This window comes from Nyctibius grandis, chromosome 12 (genome assembly GCF_013368605.1).
Source record: "Nyctibius grandis isolate bNycGra1 chromosome 12, bNycGra1.pri, whole genome shotgun sequence".
Classification (NCBI taxonomy): Eukaryota; Metazoa; Chordata; class Aves; order Nyctibiiformes; family Nyctibiidae; genus Nyctibius; species Nyctibius grandis.
The window spans coordinates 23,296,991-23,315,603 of record NC_090669.1 but is presented as its reverse complement, the minus strand read 5'-3'; the positions used below and the strand labels follow the sequence as shown (position 1 = coordinate 23,315,603).

Below are 18,613 nucleotides of genomic sequence, written 5' to 3'. Positions count from 1 at the left end.
TTCCATTCCACGATTTAAGGAGCACCAGGAGGAAACAATGACAAGAAACAAACCCAGAAATACTGCACAAAAAGCTTCACATTATGGTCACCAGACCTCAACTTGTCAAGTATTCTTTAAACAGGTGTTTATAAATCACAAGATTAACCATTTCAAACTTCCTTCTCAGGATGAGGCTCCACGTGCTTTTGAAATTTTCTTGCAGTAGGGTGGGTCTACTTTGACTCAAAATAATTTTTACCACTGATTTTTTTTTTTAGCTTACCAACATTCTGTAAGCACTAGCACGATGACTGTTCGCTGTATCCATGCACTGACCACACAAAACCATACAGATACTTCTTGGTTCTGCTCAACAGTATTTATATTCCTGGATCAAACCTGCTCCTTACTGTTTGGCACATTCACTCATACCCCTTCAATCCACAAGTCCTCCTGAACTGCAGTTTTTGCAAGTTACCGCCTCCTTCCTCTCCTCTTTAGTATTTAGCACACTTGGCTTTTACATAAATATACCCAGTGATACTGAAAAGCAGTGTTTTCCAGAGAATACTGTATGCTAAACCATCCAGATCAACCTGTTGCACTGACTTCTCAGTACTCATCACTCCCTCCATCTATGCCTTCCTGAGCTGCTACCTTTCTTTTAGCCACAGATTATTAACAGAGCAACTGAACAGTGCAAGTTTACCTTTCTTCATTCAAACACACACTAACTGCTCACACTGAGTGACACTTTCAGATTTGTAAGGTATCAGCTTTACTGGTTTGTGCATTGCTCTTCTACCAATGACATCAGAACACAGAATCACAGAAGGGTTTGGGTTGGAAGGGACCTTTGAAGGTCACCTAGTCCAACCCTCCTGCCATGAGCAGGGACATCTTCGACCAGATCAGGTTGCTCAGAGCCCTGTCCAACATCACACACTGCAACAAATGACTAATGCCTTTGGCGACCAAGCTTGAGATTTCAAAGCATCAAGATCAAGTTTGTTTGGTAAGACCTGTTTCCTACTTAACTTGTTGACTTGCGTTCATCATTTATACTACATGTCTTAACGTGAAATCTTTTATTACTGTATGTACCAAACCTTTCAACTTCTTCTCGACTGAAGAACAAAAATATTTCTGATTCTTTTTAATGATTATACTATAGTATTTCCACTATTACTGACAGCTTTACAAATGCCATCTCATAATTAAGGCAGGACTGATTTCATAAAACATGCACCATTTACAAGTGTCTAGTCATCCAGACTTCCTTTGTAGTCAACAGGACACACCTCAAGAAGTAAAACGACCTCAGGTATTTCAAGCACATACATTGCAACTCTTTCAACTCGCACATAGGACCTCTGGATCAGAAACAGGATTACTCTCAAAGTTACGGTCCAAAAGAACAACACTTCTAGCCTGGAAAGTCAATGTAGTTGATATACAGCTGATCCTGAGAACCAGTTCTCACCGCTCAATGTTTGCTAAGCCTGATTAGGGCAACTTTGCTTCCCCTGCTTTTGTTTTACATGGAAATACATCAACTTGCTAGCCAGAAGGCTGTACATGAAATAATCCCCTTCCTCTCGCTTCAGAAATTGTCTCCTGGAGCTTCTGCTGACTAATACACTGATGTCAGGCCTTGCAGACTGTAGCCTCTAGTCAGCCCTAAACAGAATCAGAAAGTTATTGGCAAATTTCAACCCATAAGTAGGTTTTATTAGATAAAGGAGGAAAACCTCATCTGTATCTTCAAATCCACACAAAGGATCACTCCCTGATAGAGCTGGCTCGCTTGGAAATCTGTTCTTATTCCTTCCTTGATTGGACTAGTAGGATTTAAATTTTAGTTTATGAAACATCAGCTGCCTTAACCAATAGAAGACATTATTTATTCATAGCAATGTCTATCACTGGTCATAATTTTTAGTTGATTTTTAGGAGTTATCCTAATTTCATGAAGCTTCCAATGTGACTAAAAGCAATGTCAGAGACAGCAATCTGACACGTACTGTAAGTACACTTCAGAACTCACACATGAGAATAATATTCAAGCATCAATGTCAAGATCAGGATGTAATGAGGTGACTGTCAGCGATGCGTGCTATTGCCACTGCCACTTCTGGTCTGTTGTGGTCTTTTGTGGTGCTGCTTTGTTTAAATAGAAGAAACGTTTGGAAAACTGCCTTTTCCTTCTGCCCCTTCTTTAAACCAGTAAAGAAAAGGAAAACAGCAGTCGAGAATGGAAATTCAAACAGTGCTGGCCACCTGCACCACCACCAATCACTCTGACACTGCTCATCTTCTTGCAGCTCCTGGGAAAAGATCCTAGTCCAGCTAAGATAGAGCTTTGTACAATCAGCACGAAAAGCTCATTTATGAAATGCTTTTTCTTTCCCTGCTTTGCGAGATGGACACAGGACAAGAGGTTGGTTCAAAAGAGTATAATGCCATCAATGCTGCTCTCTTTGCAGAGATTTCTTCAGTTTGAACGCAGGCTCTCAGTCTTCTTTAGGACCTTCTGCTGAGCTCTACAAGCTTAGAGCCAAGCACTTCTATAAATAAGTAACTGAGGTTTACATTATCACTTTTTTTTGGTACAGATAGCGGTGAACATGACACCAAACTTTCAAAAGAGCTTTCTGAGGTAATCTTGGAAATTACAAACCTGTGTATCCGTCTCCTGTAACAGGCAAGCTACTAGAAACTGGAATAAATAATAAATTGCACTGAACAATGCTGACTTCCAACACAGTAAACCCTGATGTATTCTGTATCCTTTAGTGCGGAATCCAAGAACATGAGAGATTTGACTGGATCTCCAAATACCTTGCCCAAGTTTCCCTTGACTACCTCTAGATTCCAATTCTTCTGCTATTAAAGCCTTATGCTTGCCAGAAAACAGCTTTTCCAGCATGTGACCCATGGCTCAGAAACCGTAAATGCTTGAATGTCACTCACAAAGAGAACACTTCAAGTAGTCTGCATCTAGATTTCCTAGGAGGAAAAAAACCACACCACTCAAACATTACAATTTAGTTGCTGAATGGACTGAGGCTTTTGCAGGTATGCACTGAACAGTATACTTCTTGCACATCAGAATTCAGGAAGAACCTTAATACAGTAAAGGGACAAGCGCTTTTCACATGACACAAATTAAATCACAGTTCTACAGGTTGCTCAATACTCTCTGAGGCACAGCACTGTGGTTTACCTTCCTGAAAAAGCTGGATACTCTATCCCACCATTCTTGCCCCCTCTGGAGATGAGATCTGTTTTTTTCATTACTTTTATCCTTCTCATCTTTCAAAAAAATTCATCTCGTAGCCAGTGCAACACACACCAAATGCCAGCACACACGGAGAACACCCTGGCTGTCACAGCAGCTGCTGTCTGACACAAGCAGCCCATTATACCCACATCAATATCACCTGTCAGGTACTGGGCACTTCCAGTAGTCGGAGAAGCAGCTCCGTTAAGCAAAGGTGCAAAGGGTAAGGAGACAGAAAAGTCAACAAAAAGCAGCAACAGTTCCACAACTCCTGCTGCAACTGTAGCTCTTCTTCATAAGCAACAGTCAAGTTTTCAAATCTTTGCAGTTTACATTTTTGTTGTGAGGGGTGTCCAGACCAAAGAAGGTATCCATGCTATTTTTGTTTAATCCCCGCCTCTGCAAGAAGGCATAATTTCTGAATATGAAAGGATGCTAACATATGGAAAGAAACTAGCTAGGAGGACTCTAAAGATCCTCGAGGTGCACTGTGGAGAAGAAATTAAAAGTTCTGACAGAAACTGACTCCCCTGTACAGGGACTTGAAAGGGGAACGCAGAATAATCACAAAGACAGCACTGAATATTTAAAGCGAAATAAAAGAAAAAAAAGTTTCTGTTATTCTTCCATTTACTGCCCAGCTTTCAGTCTTCCGAGGCAGGAGCCAAATCAATCTTTGCCATACTCAGCTTCTGAAAGAAAGTCACCTACTGACATTAAAAGGGTGAAGAATTCGGAAGGTGGTTGGGAGACAAGCGTACCTGCGGTAAAACGCAATCAGGTGCTTAACAGAGTAATTCGTATTTGTAAACACATTATATTAATCAGCAAACCTTGTTCAAGGAAGGAATTATCTCAACAGGGCATGGGGATATCTTGAGCATTCTGTCATCTTCCTGCGGACAGGCACGCAGGTACCTTTCCGGGCTGCTGCCTGTGCTGGCACAGATGGTACTGAAGCAATACTGGTAACCCCCATTCTCTACTGGGGACACCCCCAGTGGGAAGAAATTCAGAGACCTCTTCTGTGGCAAATGCATTCTGAGAATTGCAAGGATCAGACACGCTGTAATCAAGAACTCTTCATGGAATTTATGACAAAGCCTGACAAAGTGCTCGACACACCAAGAGGCAACAAGAGTGGGAAGTAAACACCTACAACTCGGTCCTTGCTTCCAAAACACTGGCAGCAGGACCAGTTTGCTAATCCAGTGCAAAGCCTGCCACAAATTAACAACAGGCACGGCTACATAGCACGAGAAGAGGGACAGATATGTAAAAGAATTCAAACACAAAAGCCATTCAAAGAGCTAAAAAAAAGTCAAAACGTTCCTCTCTAAACACATCCACAAGCTTTACGTTAGCCTTTTTGATGATCTGCAGTAAATGGTCTGCTCTTCTTTCTAAATGCTAGAAAATCTGCACGCTGTTAGTGTCCAAAACAAGCCAATTTCCTTATAAATTCTCCAAGCAATGAATGGAGATCTTCAGACGCCTCTCGAGGGCTACGTTCAAGTGTCCATCTGTTCTCACACAGTATTTCTAACTAACCTGCCCTGGTTCCCATAACCCAGGCTGGACAAGGCAAACAGGTCTGAATAACTTTTTTCAACAGTCAGTTTTAACCACATCCTGTTCTCTGCATCTCTCATCACTAGCACTCCCTCCCTCTACCTGATCGAACACACGCCACAGGTTTAAAATTCGGACATGTGCAACTTACGACTTCGCTATCAGAGAACCAGCTCCTAGTCCTGTTCAGTGTGTGTCGTCTCTACTGCTTAGCCTGCAAGTAAGGAGACCACACCAATTTTTTTTTTCCCCTTAGAACAGGAGTGGCAACTTTATAACTGAATCTTAAGTCCCGAAGAATCAATGCAAAGTCTAAATCCTAACAAACCTAACAGGAGCCTGCAGACCTAAAGCAGTCCATAATACACCCACAGCATTAAGTTTACGCATATTAAACCCTGAGCTGTCTCTTTTCAGCCTAAATCAACTGCAGGCATAAAACATAATCTGATGCTTAACCCTTCTTTATATAACCCTTACTACACTATCTTTCTGTCTCTTTAATTATTTACCTGGCAACTCTTCTTAGGAAAAAAATTACTAACGCATAAATATTACATGACATAACTGTGAAAGTACCTTATGTGTTTCACTGACTCAGAGTAACTGTTTACAGTCTCTTAAATAGCTTGAGTTTTCTGGACACTAAAATGTCCATAACATAGAACATAATAAGGGAATATATGAACAGCAGCCTCTACCTACAAAATGAGGACGTATTTCTGGTTGGAGCACCAGCCAAACCCTCCCAGCTAAAACACCTATAGCCTAAGAGACGTGTAAAAGACGCACCACTACTTCATTTTTATGAATTGTGTTACTCAAGGCTGTATCTAACTGCTACCTACCACCTCTGTCTGCTCCACACCTGCCCTGCTAACGTACGCAGCCACAGAGCGAACAGAGCCCTACAAGACTAAAGCAAACGTTTCTCAAACAGATTTAACCTTTCTCAGCCCTCACCTGACCAGGTCTCCATGAAGTTGCAAGAAGAGGTTACTCCTCCCTTCTCCATCGCATATCTCGGCCGCCGGGGTGTCCACGGTACAGAGGACCAAGCGCAGGTCTGACGGAGCAGCGGCTGCAGAATCTCCTCCGTACACACACACGCAGCCTCGTCCGACGTCCTCTTTCAGCCAGTCCCTCTCGCGGGAACCAAACCGACTCCGGTTCAAACAGCTCCTGCTCCCGTTGCGCTTCACGTTTCTCTGCAAGGCAGCGCGAACCGGAGCGTCAGCAGCTGCCTCGGAGCCGGCGCCCGGCTGCCCTCCTCCCCCGAGGGCCGCAGCTCACCGCTCCGACCGGGCCCGGCCGCCGGCCTCGCGGGCAGCCCCTCGGCACAGGGCCCGGGGGGCGGCCGGGGCCGGGCCTGTCGCCCCGCTCGGCCGGGGGCTGCCGCGCCGCCGGCGCCCCCTCGGGACCGCTCGCGATGAGCCGCCAGGGGCTCCTCGGGCCGGGCCGGGCCGGGCCGGGCCGGGCCGGGCTGCCCCGCTCGGATGCGGGCACGGAGAGACCCCGGCCCCTCCCGGCCGCCCCGCCAGGTCGAGGCGCCGAGCTGCCGAGGCGGCCCCGCTGCGGCCCCTCGCCCCCGCCCCGCCGAGCGGTCCCCGCCCGGCGCAGGCCCCGGCCCCCTCCTCACCTTCAGCACCCGGATGCCGCCGCGGGGCCCGGCCCAGCCCCCCCGCGCGCCGCCCGGCCCCGGCGCCGCCGCCTCGTCCTCGTCGGGCTCCGGCGCCTCCCTGGGCCCCGGCGCCGGCCCCGGCCCGGCCTCCCCCATCGCCGGGCGGACGGCGAGACCCCGGGCAGCGGCGGCGGCCCCGCCCCGCCCCGCGCAGGCCCCGCCCCGGAAGCGCGCCGGCTTCCGCCGCCCGAGGGCCCGCCCGCGGCCGCGCTGCCGCCCGGTGTCTGTCGCGGTCCCGGCCCGGTCCGTGGCGGCTCCCCCGGGGAGGCGAGGGGGAATGTCCCGGTGAGCGCGGCCCCATTCACCTGCGCACGGCCTGGTTTCACCTCCCCCCGCCCCTCACCTCGGGGCGAGCGCTGGGACGGTCCCGAAGCATCCGCCCGTCAGGGCACGGCAGAGCACAGCGGCGGCTGCCGAGCTCCCCCCGCCCGGCTCCCCGAGCCGTGAGTTCGTGTAGTTTCATCAGTGCCAGCGGCGCAGCTGCTGCTTAACAAGTGCAGGGTCTGATGAGGAAAGTTTCACAGCCCACCTGCGTCCTCAGCTGTCTGACACGAGTTTCCTTCGCTTCCCTCCGGTGTCCGTTACCCATCAGCCTCCCACGGCTGAAGTTACACAGCTGAGGAGCTGAACATCATCTTCCTCCAGCTGCTGTGCAGGTCCATCACGTCAGCTCAGGCAGTCTTAATTATTGTCTGCTAATAATCGTCATCATCACTGTGCAGTTCACCAGAATTTGATCAGTGTTTTAAGACGGCTACTGTTCATGCCTGAGCAGGATCAAGCACCTGAAAAGCAAAACAAAAGCCTCCCGCCTTCCCCGTTACCACCAATGGTTCCAACTTTAAAACACTTCAGCCTGTCATCATCGCATTTCTCTCTTGCTACACTAATTCCTGGTCTTATTTCAGCGTTAAGTCCAGACATGCTTTCCACAGTCTCACTTGGTGTTATTACTGCACCAAACACTTCCAACTCTATTATGTGTTTCCTTGAACCCTTTCCTGCCTCCTCCTGCTCCACCCGCGTTCTGCTACGCAGCGTCGCAGACGTGCTCCTGGGCACAGGTGCTGCCCGCATCATCGCCCACGCAGCGCTGCCCGGGCTTGGGCCCCCGCACTGAGGAACGCCAAGGAACAGCTTCCCAACGCTCTGTCCGGCTCCAGGCCCAGGGCCTGCCATGACTGGCCGTTTGCTGCCATGCAAACGGGCAGCTCCCGGTGCCATTTCTGAATTCTCTGGCATCTGGAGGGCTCTCCTGTTTAAAAACAAGGTACAGACTGACAACCATCTTACCAGCAGGGTTAAAAGTGCTCCCGGTGCTTTGTATTAATTCATGTCATTAAACCACGGCAGTCAGAGGAAAGGCCACCTCATTCTCAACATTTCCAGACTATACACACGAGCTGAGAAGTCTTTAAAAATAAAGGAAATTTTCATTGGGTTTTCTCTACAGAAAGGCACGATTACGATGCATTTCTAGCTACAGCTTTGTAGTTCTCCAAAGAATTTCCATAAAGGAAGGACACGTGGGAACACAGAGGAGATTGTACTTTGCAGAAAGAAGTGCAACTGTGTGTTAGAAAACACACAAAAAGTTACCAATAAAACGTTACTACGACTAGAAAACGCAAGAACCTTACAGCAGGCACGTGTGTTGCTTTACGGGACAATGAGATTACAACAATCCTTGTCCCAGAGGCACATGGAGTGTGAAAGGGGGCTTTTAATCAGCAAGGGAATCACAGCCAACTCCAAGGGCTGGCTGCAATCACAAGCGAAAAACATTCCTCATAGTACTTGGCAAGCTCTCTTTGAGGGTGATGTTTCACATGAACTGTTTAAGAGTTTGGTAATTGTCTGCTCATTTTGCTCTCAAAAATTTCCTGGCAAGTTTTTCAAATTCTGCCCTGATTATTTCACATCATCTGACCTCGTCATGGCCAAACATTAGCAATCAGTAAGTCCTATCCCACTGTACTTGCAAAAAGCAACAAGGCACAGTTTTAAATCATTGAATATTGACTCATTTTATTAGTCACTTCATAATTTGTTTCAACCAAAAGACAATACACACAGCAGAAGTCTAATGCATCCCATGTAAATGTTTACATCCGTTATGCTCCTCACTCACCTAAGACTCAGCATTTATTTAAATTTTTCACATCTCAAAAATAGGTCTGCAGAAGTTCGAATGCCACCGGGCTCCCCGCTCCAATGGCATGTTTTTACTTTAAATTTGGTTGGGTTTGTTGGGGTTTTGTTTTGGGGTTGGGTGGTGTGGTTTGTATTTTTTTTTACTATACTGTCGAAGAGGTGGGATGGGGCTCTATGTAAAATGTAAATTACAACATCAGGAAAGAAAAAGGAATATACAGGAATAGAGTGAAAGTCCAGAGGGAAGCAGTCCAGTGGCTCCTTCCCTCACAGCCCCCAAGTAGAAAATGAACACATAGAAAGCACACCAGCAGATCTAAAAAAAAGCCATCTTTGCTGTTCCACCTTGCAGCTAGTACCAGCCCTGGGGAAGGCACTACGTCACCTCTCCCAGCTGTTTCAGCATCTTCTGAGTTATATATCCAAGGTACTGTACAGGTGGCAGTCCCCTCACTGCTATTGCTTCAAAAGGTTGTTCAAGGCCATATTTTGTCCCATCAAAACCTGGACAAAGTTGAATTTTAGGACCTTCCCATGTCTTCTCCCCCCTTCAGGCTCATTATGGTCACTATTCTGTCATTTTTTGACACAAAATACATTCACTTGAAAAAACAGACATTCAATCTTCCCAGCTCCAAAGTCTCCAATGCAGATAGTAGCAAGATTAGCCATGAAGTCTGTATCTTGCTCCCCTTATATTCTCCTTACACTGAAGCACGGAAAACGTTGACTAGACTTGTAAGAATTGTTGCATTCAACTGTTGGAAAAAAGACTCACCCTATCCTCGGAGCACCCCAGATGTGGACGTGCAAGTACCCTCCAGTGAGGAGACGAAGCAGCAGCACAGAGCTTAAGAGATGCACGTAGGGGTCAGGGAGCAAGCGATGGTCTCTAGGACTGCAGATACAGGAACGTGTGAAACCTGCCCTTCCCTCCAGCGTAATGTTAGTGCCCTGTCCTTCAGCAAGGGGAAGGCAAAGAGCTCCAAGGACAACAGGAATGTTCAGCTGCTACAAGGGAGTACTTCATAGCCAGGGGATGGCTTGAAGCAAAACGTGTTTCAGGCACATGTGCCACCTCCTTCAGCTCAACTCGGAAATCAATGGCAAAGCCCGTTTCCCAAAACACAAACACGCTGTGCAAGGGTGGCTGAAGGCGCCAAGAACAGAGTAGGAATTTACCCTACAAGCTTACCAGACAGAGACCAACAACAAAACCCACCTGCTCTAGGGGACAGAAAACAAGCTCAACAAGAGGGACAAGATAAACTGTGCCCAACTATGCTGCAGCAAATCGGCCAGGCGAGAGACCATTTACTTCTTTCTCCCCACCTAGTCTCCTGCACCAGTGCTCTTTCTCAGAAAAAAGGAGATTGAGGTGTGCCAGCTTTCAGCACAAGTGACCACGTACAAATCTGTGAGCAGAATGGGAGAGCGTATGGGGCCTTCAGGAGCTAAGGCAAAGACTTTCCATTAGCTTCGTACCTGGGACACCCTCAGAGCTCACCGGAGTCTAGATTTAAAACGCTCAGCCTTCAGCACTACGGAGTTCGAGCCAGTGGGGTGGTGAATAGTCACAACTGCAGTGAAAGCAACAAAGGTAAATGCTCAGCACCTACAAACGGACTTCGCTTCATCCATTTTCTGCAGGACTGCCTGCTCCATGATACTTCTAGCTGAAGCACAGTATCTATCTCACCACTGATAGCCAAGCCATGACCCTGCCACAACCCTTTTAAGGAAATCATACATCATTCTTCTAGATTTCACAACCCCATGCTGATGCCAGTTCCAGTAGAATAATAAAGCTTTTTGCTAATCCAAAGGCCTAAACCTGTTTAATCAACAAGGCAGCGAAAATGCCCTCCAAGAGAAGCTAAACTTATTCCACTACACAGACAGTGCTTGTCAGCCCGATGGTACATCACTTCCTGCAGTTAAATCCAAAGCAGACCAACAACCTTCAGTGGCCTCCTGCTCCCAATTCAAGGGCAGAAGAGGTCTGCAATTTTCCCCAAGTACACTGTGCACCACTCTTGCAATGTTTTTGGCAAGGACTGGACCCTACTGTTAGCACTTTTGCAGACACAAAAAGCTGTTTCTAAGCCTGCCATGAGAGCACTCCATGATCACCACCTGGAAAGCCCTGTAACAGAAATAGAGCAGATGTGCCACCCGTTTCCTTTGAGAAAGCACTGGGCTGGAAGCTGGAGTACCTTCAGCTTACCAGCACACTCATGGATGAAGATATAAGATATATCGTCCCCTCTCCCTCCCTGAAGAGTGCTGAACATCTGAACAGTTTTGTCACACTGTGCTTTATGTCCTACACATTGCCTCATTCACAGAACCGTACTACCTCGACAACAGTTCACACTAGGAAGCAAAACTGAACACAGCTTTCAGTAATCTAAGAAGAGTACTGGGCCTCACATCTTTGGAGCCAAATACTCAAACGCCTGGCTTCCATTCAAAAAACAGTTTCGTCACTTTCAGTCTGAACCTGAACTAGCACATATCTCTGAAAGGGGAGCAAGGAGCAAACTACAAGGATCAATTAAGTAACAAAATGGGAAAAGGTCTCTTTAAACCGCATGGTCTTTATTTCAGTGCCAATATTACAGATACAACACAAATATCTCAGTCAGAAGTAACTCAAATGGAGTCCAGGGGGGTCTACAACAGGCTCTGGAAATTAAACTGGGGAGAAGGTCTGGAATAACTGGGAAGAGCAACTTTGCAGCATAGTCCCTGATGAGTCTCCCAGCAGGAACAGAGCCCTTGCTCAAAGACTGATCTACAAAATTGAATATGTCTTTTCTACCCATAAACCACAACAGATGGGTTAAAAGGCTTTGAAACAGTCTGTGATAGAAAACCAGCTGCTCCTTGGATCTCTACATCTCTCATATCACCACACTTTCTGGGGAAGCTACAGAAGACTGTCTGTGAATCTGCATGGCTGTAGCTATTGATGGAAGGAAAGAAAATTCAAGTGTAAGGTCTTCATTTCCAAGTACAGCACCAAAGCAATTTTATCAGCTCTCACCAGCACCTCTTTTCCTGCACTGTCCCAGGTTTGCAGATGAACTCCCAAGGCCGAACTTGCTCTTGGGATGTATCACATAACTAAGAGGTGGGTGTATACAATAATGCACTGAATAGGCCATAAGAAGCCTCCAGCCCCTTCAGACACAGGGGTACGAGAAGAAAGAGGCAGGGCAGCCTGACATTCCCCAGGGCCCCAGTCTGAGCCGCAGATGAAAGTGCCTGAAGGAATCCAGCTAGCAATGAATGACAACACGCCTTGCCCACCCCAGGGGAAAAAGACAGCAGAAAGAAGGGGCAGCTGTTCACTTGCTGCAGAGAGAAGAAAGTTTCCCTGCTAGAAATTCCAGACTTCTCTTCCAACCAGGCTGTGTTTCTTTGAGGGGGGGTGGGTGGGAGGGGAGAAGGGAATGTTGCTTCTGGCTGTGAATGCATGTGTGAGGGAGTGCACAGTAGCCTCCACAAGCCGCCAGCCTCATCAGCGGAGGAGAGGAGATTAGTCTTAACAGATATGCTTCAAAGTCAGCAATCACTTTAGGAAAATTCCTCCTCATCAGCAGGTCTCATCTGTTCCCCATGCCCACGGTGCAGTTTGGGGGACTGCCAAGGATCACAACCTTCTTCCCAGAGTTCTTTTGATTGGGTGGGGTGAGAATAAGAATGGTGCCAGAGCCTCACTGCCAAGACTGAGGGGGGAAGTTGTTGACTTCTGCTAGATCCTGCATTGCTGAGCCCTTGTGATTATATGTCAACTTGATCCGCATACGTAGTTGTTGCTACAAGAGAAAAGGGGGAAAAAAAAATCAAAAACCAAAACACAAAACAAATTCAGGTCTTCATTAAAGGTCGGCAAATCCCCCCACAATCAACTCCCCTCCCTTACCCCATGAACACAAAACACAGACCTTTCCTCACCACAAGAGCTTGCTGGAAGGATGTCCAGGGTAAGCTCTGACACTGGAGGTAAACGCTTAATCTAGTAGGACATCGACTGGTCACTGCAGTTCTCAGATCAGGTACAAGCTCTCAGAAAAGCTACAGCACAGCTCCTACCCACATCTCTCTCTGCACTGGCCCTGCTCTCACAAGCGCTGCAGTCCTTAAACACAAAAATAACTGCCTTAAAATCCCAGTTAACAATGGAAGAAAGCAGGAGGCAGATCCCGACCCTGCTGCTCTGCACTCAGGCTTGCAGGGAGAGGTGTCATTTCCCATGCTAGCTGTTCACTCAAAGCAGCAGTCTGGAAACTTCACGTATTGCATAGCTCAGTAGCACTATGAAGGAAATAGCCTAAGACAGACTGAAAACAGAGTCTCTAAGAACATTTCCTCCTGCTGTGTGCAAATGACAGAATAGCTCAGAAGTCGTTTTACACTCCTTCATTTTGCTGTCATCCAGATACTAGGTGGCCCTTACTAATAGCCAGACACAGCATGCTCCAGCCGGGTTCCCTATTCTCCTCACTCTCAAAAAAACTTGCTTCCCAAAAACCCTAAAAGAAGCAGCAAAAAGTTGGCTATTTCTGGCCTTTTTGCCCACACCTACAGGGAAATACACAAAAGGGATAGCAGAGGGAGGAAAGGAGGAGGACGACCGCTCCAACCAGCCCCAGGATAAAGAAGCTATGCTTTATCACCAACAGATCAATACAATCAGTGTCAGTTGTTGTTATATGTGGTGGTGTTTTGGGAAACTGGCCATCAGTTTCAATCCAGCATAACAACAGTCGGTGTCCAGGTGAGCAGACTTTGCTACAACACTGACAAGACAAACAGCTACCTCCCAAACAGCAAGGCTGTTCCAGGGCTGCCTCCCTCAGAGTACTGCAGGTAACTACACTGTCTCATGGGCAGGGTTCTGTAAAGCCACACTTCAGGCAGCAGCAATCTAACCGACAGTAAGAGATGCACAAATGCCCGAGGTGGAAGAGTTAGAAAACAATGGGCAAAAGAAGAGGGCAGTAAAATACTATTTTGCACCTCTGTATTCTGAAGTGTTCACATGAGTTCTAGTGTTCCAACAAGAAAGCATCCCCCTGTCTAGGTGCATTCCGCCTTGGGGGGCCCATCTGAGGTGGGTATATTGTGGACTTCTGGCACCTTACAGGGAAACTCCTAAACCCTCCCAAGTTCAGAAAATAACTTTCAAGGTGATCTTTGAAAGGCGCTCTACAGCACCACAGAGAAACTAATATCACGTGTATACAAGACAAAGAGAATAATTAGTCTTCTGCCTTAACATAGCCAGAGGGAAGCACACTACACGGAGATGAGAGGAGACGCAAGGAAACCACAAAAACTACGCACTAGAAGGCGGCCATTTCAGTGAAATCTTGGGCTGAGACTTGGGAATTTTTCTGCTTTGCACACCAGTCTAGCAGCAACACTTAACATCTAGAGCAGTACATAAGTGTTAACCTAGAAAAACTTGTTTTAAGTTCTTAAAGATGTTTAAGATCTTAAGGGTGTCCCACAAGGGAAGAAATACGTGATCTCAATTTATTTTTCTTTCTGATGCCATCTGAATACTTGCAAAGCCTCTTAAGGAGGACATGTGGGCACACCCCTCCCTCCCCTCAAGTCTGTTGTATCCCAGTCTTGCAGCCTGTCTCTGAAGGCTGTAAAACAAATGGAATTATGATTAAGTCACACCTAAAGATTCTTTCCATCAACTGTTTAAAACTACACTCATAACATTAAAAACAAATGACACTGCTTGAGAAAACAGACAATTTTGTTAAGATTATGGATCAAGCTATTTTTTGTGTAACAAGGATTTCAAGTAACGCTGCTGCAGATTGCAAGAACGAATGTTAAATATATTTATAGGCAAGATGCTTGCCTTTCAGACATCACTTTACAACATGTACAAACACCAGGTTGAGCTCCTCTAGAAAGGCCTTCTAAGAACTTGTTTAACAACCATTCAGTTGCAAAAGACATTCATGCATTCAAGAAGATAGCAAGGCTGTGAATCCGTTTTAGAGTATTACCAAATAGAAGGCCAAACCCATGCCCAGGACCTCCTTTTTCATAACTTTTTCCTAGTCTGAACCAAAATGACTGTCATTAAAAACACATCATTCACCACCATCACTCCCTGTCTCTCAGAGATGCATCCCTAACCGACCACCACTAAATGCATGATTCCAAGACAACATCTTTAATAACTGTTCTTGGAATCACTCACCTTTTGTGGATTCAGGACTTTAATGACCTGTGTGATGGTCCCCGAGTTAAATGCAGGGATGACACTGCTGCTGGGAGACAGGAGCTGCAGCTGGAACGTCTGAAGAAAGGCAGAGAGAAAACGATTTCATGCTTAATCAAGTAAGAACATAAAGTGATTTGTTTGCACTGAGAGAAAGCAAGAAAATTAAGAGTTCAGTTCCTGGCCCTCACAGTATATGCACAGCCACAATAAAGTCAAATAATCAGTTCTTCAATTCCCTACCTGTAAAGAACAAAATATTCACTGCCCCACCTGCTTTCTACACAAGATCCAGGTAGCACAAATACTAGGGGGCGAGGGCTTACTGTAGTGCACCGAGATCAGCAGCGATGCATTGTTCCAAGTGTCACATGCAGAGGAACAGTCAAGACTGCTCAGCACACTTCAGGAGGCCCATTCTTTCCCTAATCCCTTCCGACAGCAGGTATGAAACCTATCCGGATTAAAGTCAAAGCATTACTAATTCCTAAAAGTGAAACTCACAGAAGTGAATGTATTTTCCCAAACTTGAAGAACATTCCAATCACACCCTGCTTAAATGGTCTGCTCTACTATGAACTAGGCAATACCCGTCTCCCATATTTTGTGCTGCAGCTAGGTGCAAGGCGAGACGATTCACTGCTTAAAGGAGGACCGTCACTAATCACCATGTGGGACTCATTTAAACTTTTATAAGCAGCTAACAGGTTCAAAAGATTTTTTTTCATGTATTCATAGTGGCAAAGAGCATGGCATATTTCTTAGAAACTAAGAATAAAAGGAAAGATTAGTGTCTTCACTTTTTCTTTTTTGACCCAACATTATTCTGCGTGTGGTTTAGCAACCTTCCTAGAAAGTGGTGATTTTAAAACAAGACTTTGTCCAAGCAGTAGCCATCCAGTGTGATAGGAACCAGTGTTCTATTGCTTTTATAACATTTACTTTCAGACTAGAAAGAGATGACCAAACTGAGCACTAAGAGAACCTGCGAACAACTCTCAGCCTTGCTTACCATGCTGCAAGTTTCTGCCTACATGAAAGCCCCGATCAGGAAGTATTTGCAGCTGGCCCTCAACCTATCACTGTAGCTGCCCTAAGTGGCTCTACCTTTGGTACTGCAGCTTGGAAAACAAAATCTGTCATATCCAGCTCTGTGCTGTTGGAGGCCTGTATTGTGATTACAGTGACGCTAGGGTTGGTGTTTGACCTCTCAAAGGTGAAGTCAATCTTCAGCCCGTTCTTGTTGTATGCAGTAATTGAGGGGATTCCTGCAGAAAACAAAAAAGCAGCAGACCTACAGAATCTGGAGATCATTCTCAACATCATGGAACACATTTACTTCACCCCAGACATGAACTCTTCTGAAAATTAAACACACCCCCTCCTCCTGCTCCAGTGTGTGTGCCACACTTCACTCCCAAATCCCCCCTTTTTTTTTTACTACCCGTTCTTTCCTCTTCTAGTTGAGTGCTGTGGAACCTTATGCTAAGGTTTTACACATCCCTAACCTGCAGCAATATCATTGAAGAGAGGCTGTGATGAAAGTCCATCAAGCAGGAATGGAGGCTGTGCTATCTGAGGCGCAGGGGCAGATACTGGAGAACCTACAAGAAATGTTGAAGGATTATTACTTAGCTGTCATGAAACAAAGGGTAATTAATTACTCCTTCTCCAAACATCAACTGCTGCATATCACATTTCTGTACATGAAGCTCTACAAATCATCTATGTTGTCATCCTCCCCTTCTCTGCTTTCACTAACAAGGACTGGCTCCTCTTGAGATAGCAGGCATTCAAACGGAATGAATTCCTCACATCTCCCAGTCCTCTCTGGAAAGGCTCACAGCATTCCCAGGCTGGAGCACGAAAATGCTCAAGTCTCACCAGCTAATCATGCAGAGTCAACCCGTGACTTCGTTCCTTGACTCCCATCTGTATGCTAATATGGATCTTGGTAAGAATAAGTGTGAAGACTAGGATTTGATAGGAAGTGAAGAACCAACCAGCCCTCATCCCACCCCAGGACTAAGAATGTAGACTTTTAAGAGATGCAGCCTGCTCACCTGTTAGGTTGAGGTCTCCCAGGAGGTCAAGGAGCTCCCCACCAGCAGAGGATGGCTTGCTTGTAGGTGCAGTAGGGATTACAGGTGTTATATCACTTCCCCCCAACAAGTCCAACAAATCATTTGCCTGATAAGAGAGTGGATGTAATAGTTACATATTCAACTTCCTGCTACTTTCCCTTGCAAAGGTAATGGATTCTGCTTGCTCTCAGATTGAAGACCAACAGAGAGGTTCTTAGTTTGGCTATGGTCCCATGCTCCATGGGAGATGAAGTTTCCATGCTCTTGGGACCACCGAGATAGAGAAACATGAAGTTCGTGCACACTGAGACAGGCTGGGGAATATATGGCTTTACCCCACCCTGCTCTTGGCTCCCCACAATGACCTCTTCCACACACGTGTTCTTGACACTAGAGCCATCAGAACAGAGAGATGATGCAATCATCACCAGGCCAGAACTAGCAAAGAGGCAGAGAGGGGGAGGGAGATGGTCTCAGCTTACTGTTGGCAGTGGCTAGTGGAGTGGTCTGACAGGCAGTGGAAACTTATCCTGGATGAGCTTCTATTACCTGGCTAGCAGGCTGCAATCCGGAGGGTGGAGGTTTGGTTTCCAGTACCGCTGGCTCTGTCTCTCCGTTGGTCTGTACAATCTCAGTAGGGCCATTCGTGGTGATTTTCTCCATTACTGGCATTCTCTCAAGCAGGGCTGGCCTGAAAGAAGCTGACATAGTTACACTGTGCCATCTTTCTGGATCCCAATCCAAACACTCAGACATTCAGGAGATGATATACACAGGGAAACCTGCCTTTTCCTTTTAGTTCCAAGGCAGAGGAACCGTAAGACTGCATGACAGCTTGAGGTGGTCAGAAGCAATCCCTGGCATTCTGTGCCAGTGTAAATACATTAGCCAACAGCTGAAAGCCAAATAAGCCCTCCTGCCTCCTGTTTTCCCCTAGTACTTGACAGAGTTTCCACTGTAGGGCTAGGATAACAAACCCAAGACAAAGATTAAGTAATTGAGCAATGGTGGATTAACTGCAGACATGGGACACTCGACTGCTCTGTTCCATACGCAGCTGAGTCAGAGTCAGCTCATTTGACTTCTCTTTGCAGAAGAGTTAACAACGTAGAACAGGTAACAAAGTTGGAAAAGCAAATTACCATGCTCTCATTTAGCCAAATTAAGTTTCCAAAGACATTAAGTTCAGCCCTTGAGAGTACCCTCCTGAAATGATATGGAGACTGAAGAAGAGGCACGGGATCCAGAATCCTGACATCAAAACAAAAGACTAGGAAAACCTGTATAGGGGTAAAACTAGTCTGTAATACAAGAAAGGCCACTACCCTTGCAGATCAAGCCACAAAGCACTGCATGTAAGAGGGGTAAACCACACTGTCTACACATCTTTTGGGCTGAAAAAGTGTTCCAGTGCCAATAAACCCAACAATGGGCCACATTTTTGACCACGAACAAAGTCTTAGTGAGCAGAAACTATTAAACATTGACCTTAACACTGTAACGAACACCAGAATATACTGGGGGCGGGGGGGAACACAGATGCTCTCTCGTAAAACTGAATAAAGTTCACATACGTTTTTCTGAAGTGCAATGCTTCC

The 18,613-nt window shown here is 46.4% G+C and overlaps 2 protein-coding genes across 3 annotated transcripts in view; both read right to left on the bottom strand.

Annotated features, from left to right (window-relative positions):
• PHLPP2 (PH domain and leucine rich repeat protein phosphatase 2) overlaps nucleotides 1–6,614 on the bottom strand; it is a 35,003-nt gene extending 28,389 nt beyond the window's left edge. The window contains exons 1-2 of one of the 2 annotated variants that reach the window (XM_068411119.1): nucleotides 6,477–6,614; nucleotides 5,801–6,045 (exon numbers count right to left, since the gene is read on the bottom strand). In XM_068411119.1, coding sequence (XP_068267220.1) covers nucleotides 5,801–6,045; nucleotides 6,477–6,614 — 383 coding nt within the window. Of the gene's footprint in view, nucleotides 1–5,800; nucleotides 6,046–6,476 lie in introns of those variants that run through there. The other variant, XM_068411120.1, reaches the window with a different exon arrangement.
• A 4,638-nt stretch (nucleotides 6,615–11,252) lies between these two features.
• AP1G1 (adaptor related protein complex 1 subunit gamma 1) overlaps nucleotides 11,253–18,613 on the bottom strand; it is a 44,185-nt gene continuing 36,824 nt past the window's right edge. The window contains exons 18-23 of the mRNA XM_068411154.1: nucleotides 17,565–17,706; nucleotides 16,995–17,121; nucleotides 16,440–16,535; nucleotides 16,039–16,199; nucleotides 14,911–15,009; nucleotides 11,253–12,496 (exon numbers count right to left, since the gene is read on the bottom strand). Of these exons, the coding sequence (XP_068267255.1) occupies nucleotides 12,395–12,496; nucleotides 14,911–15,009; nucleotides 16,039–16,199; nucleotides 16,440–16,535; nucleotides 16,995–17,121; nucleotides 17,565–17,706 (727 nt within the window). The 3' untranslated portion in view covers nucleotides 11,253–12,394. The remainder of the gene's footprint in view (nucleotides 12,497–14,910; nucleotides 15,010–16,038; nucleotides 16,200–16,439; nucleotides 16,536–16,994; nucleotides 17,122–17,564; nucleotides 17,707–18,613) is intronic.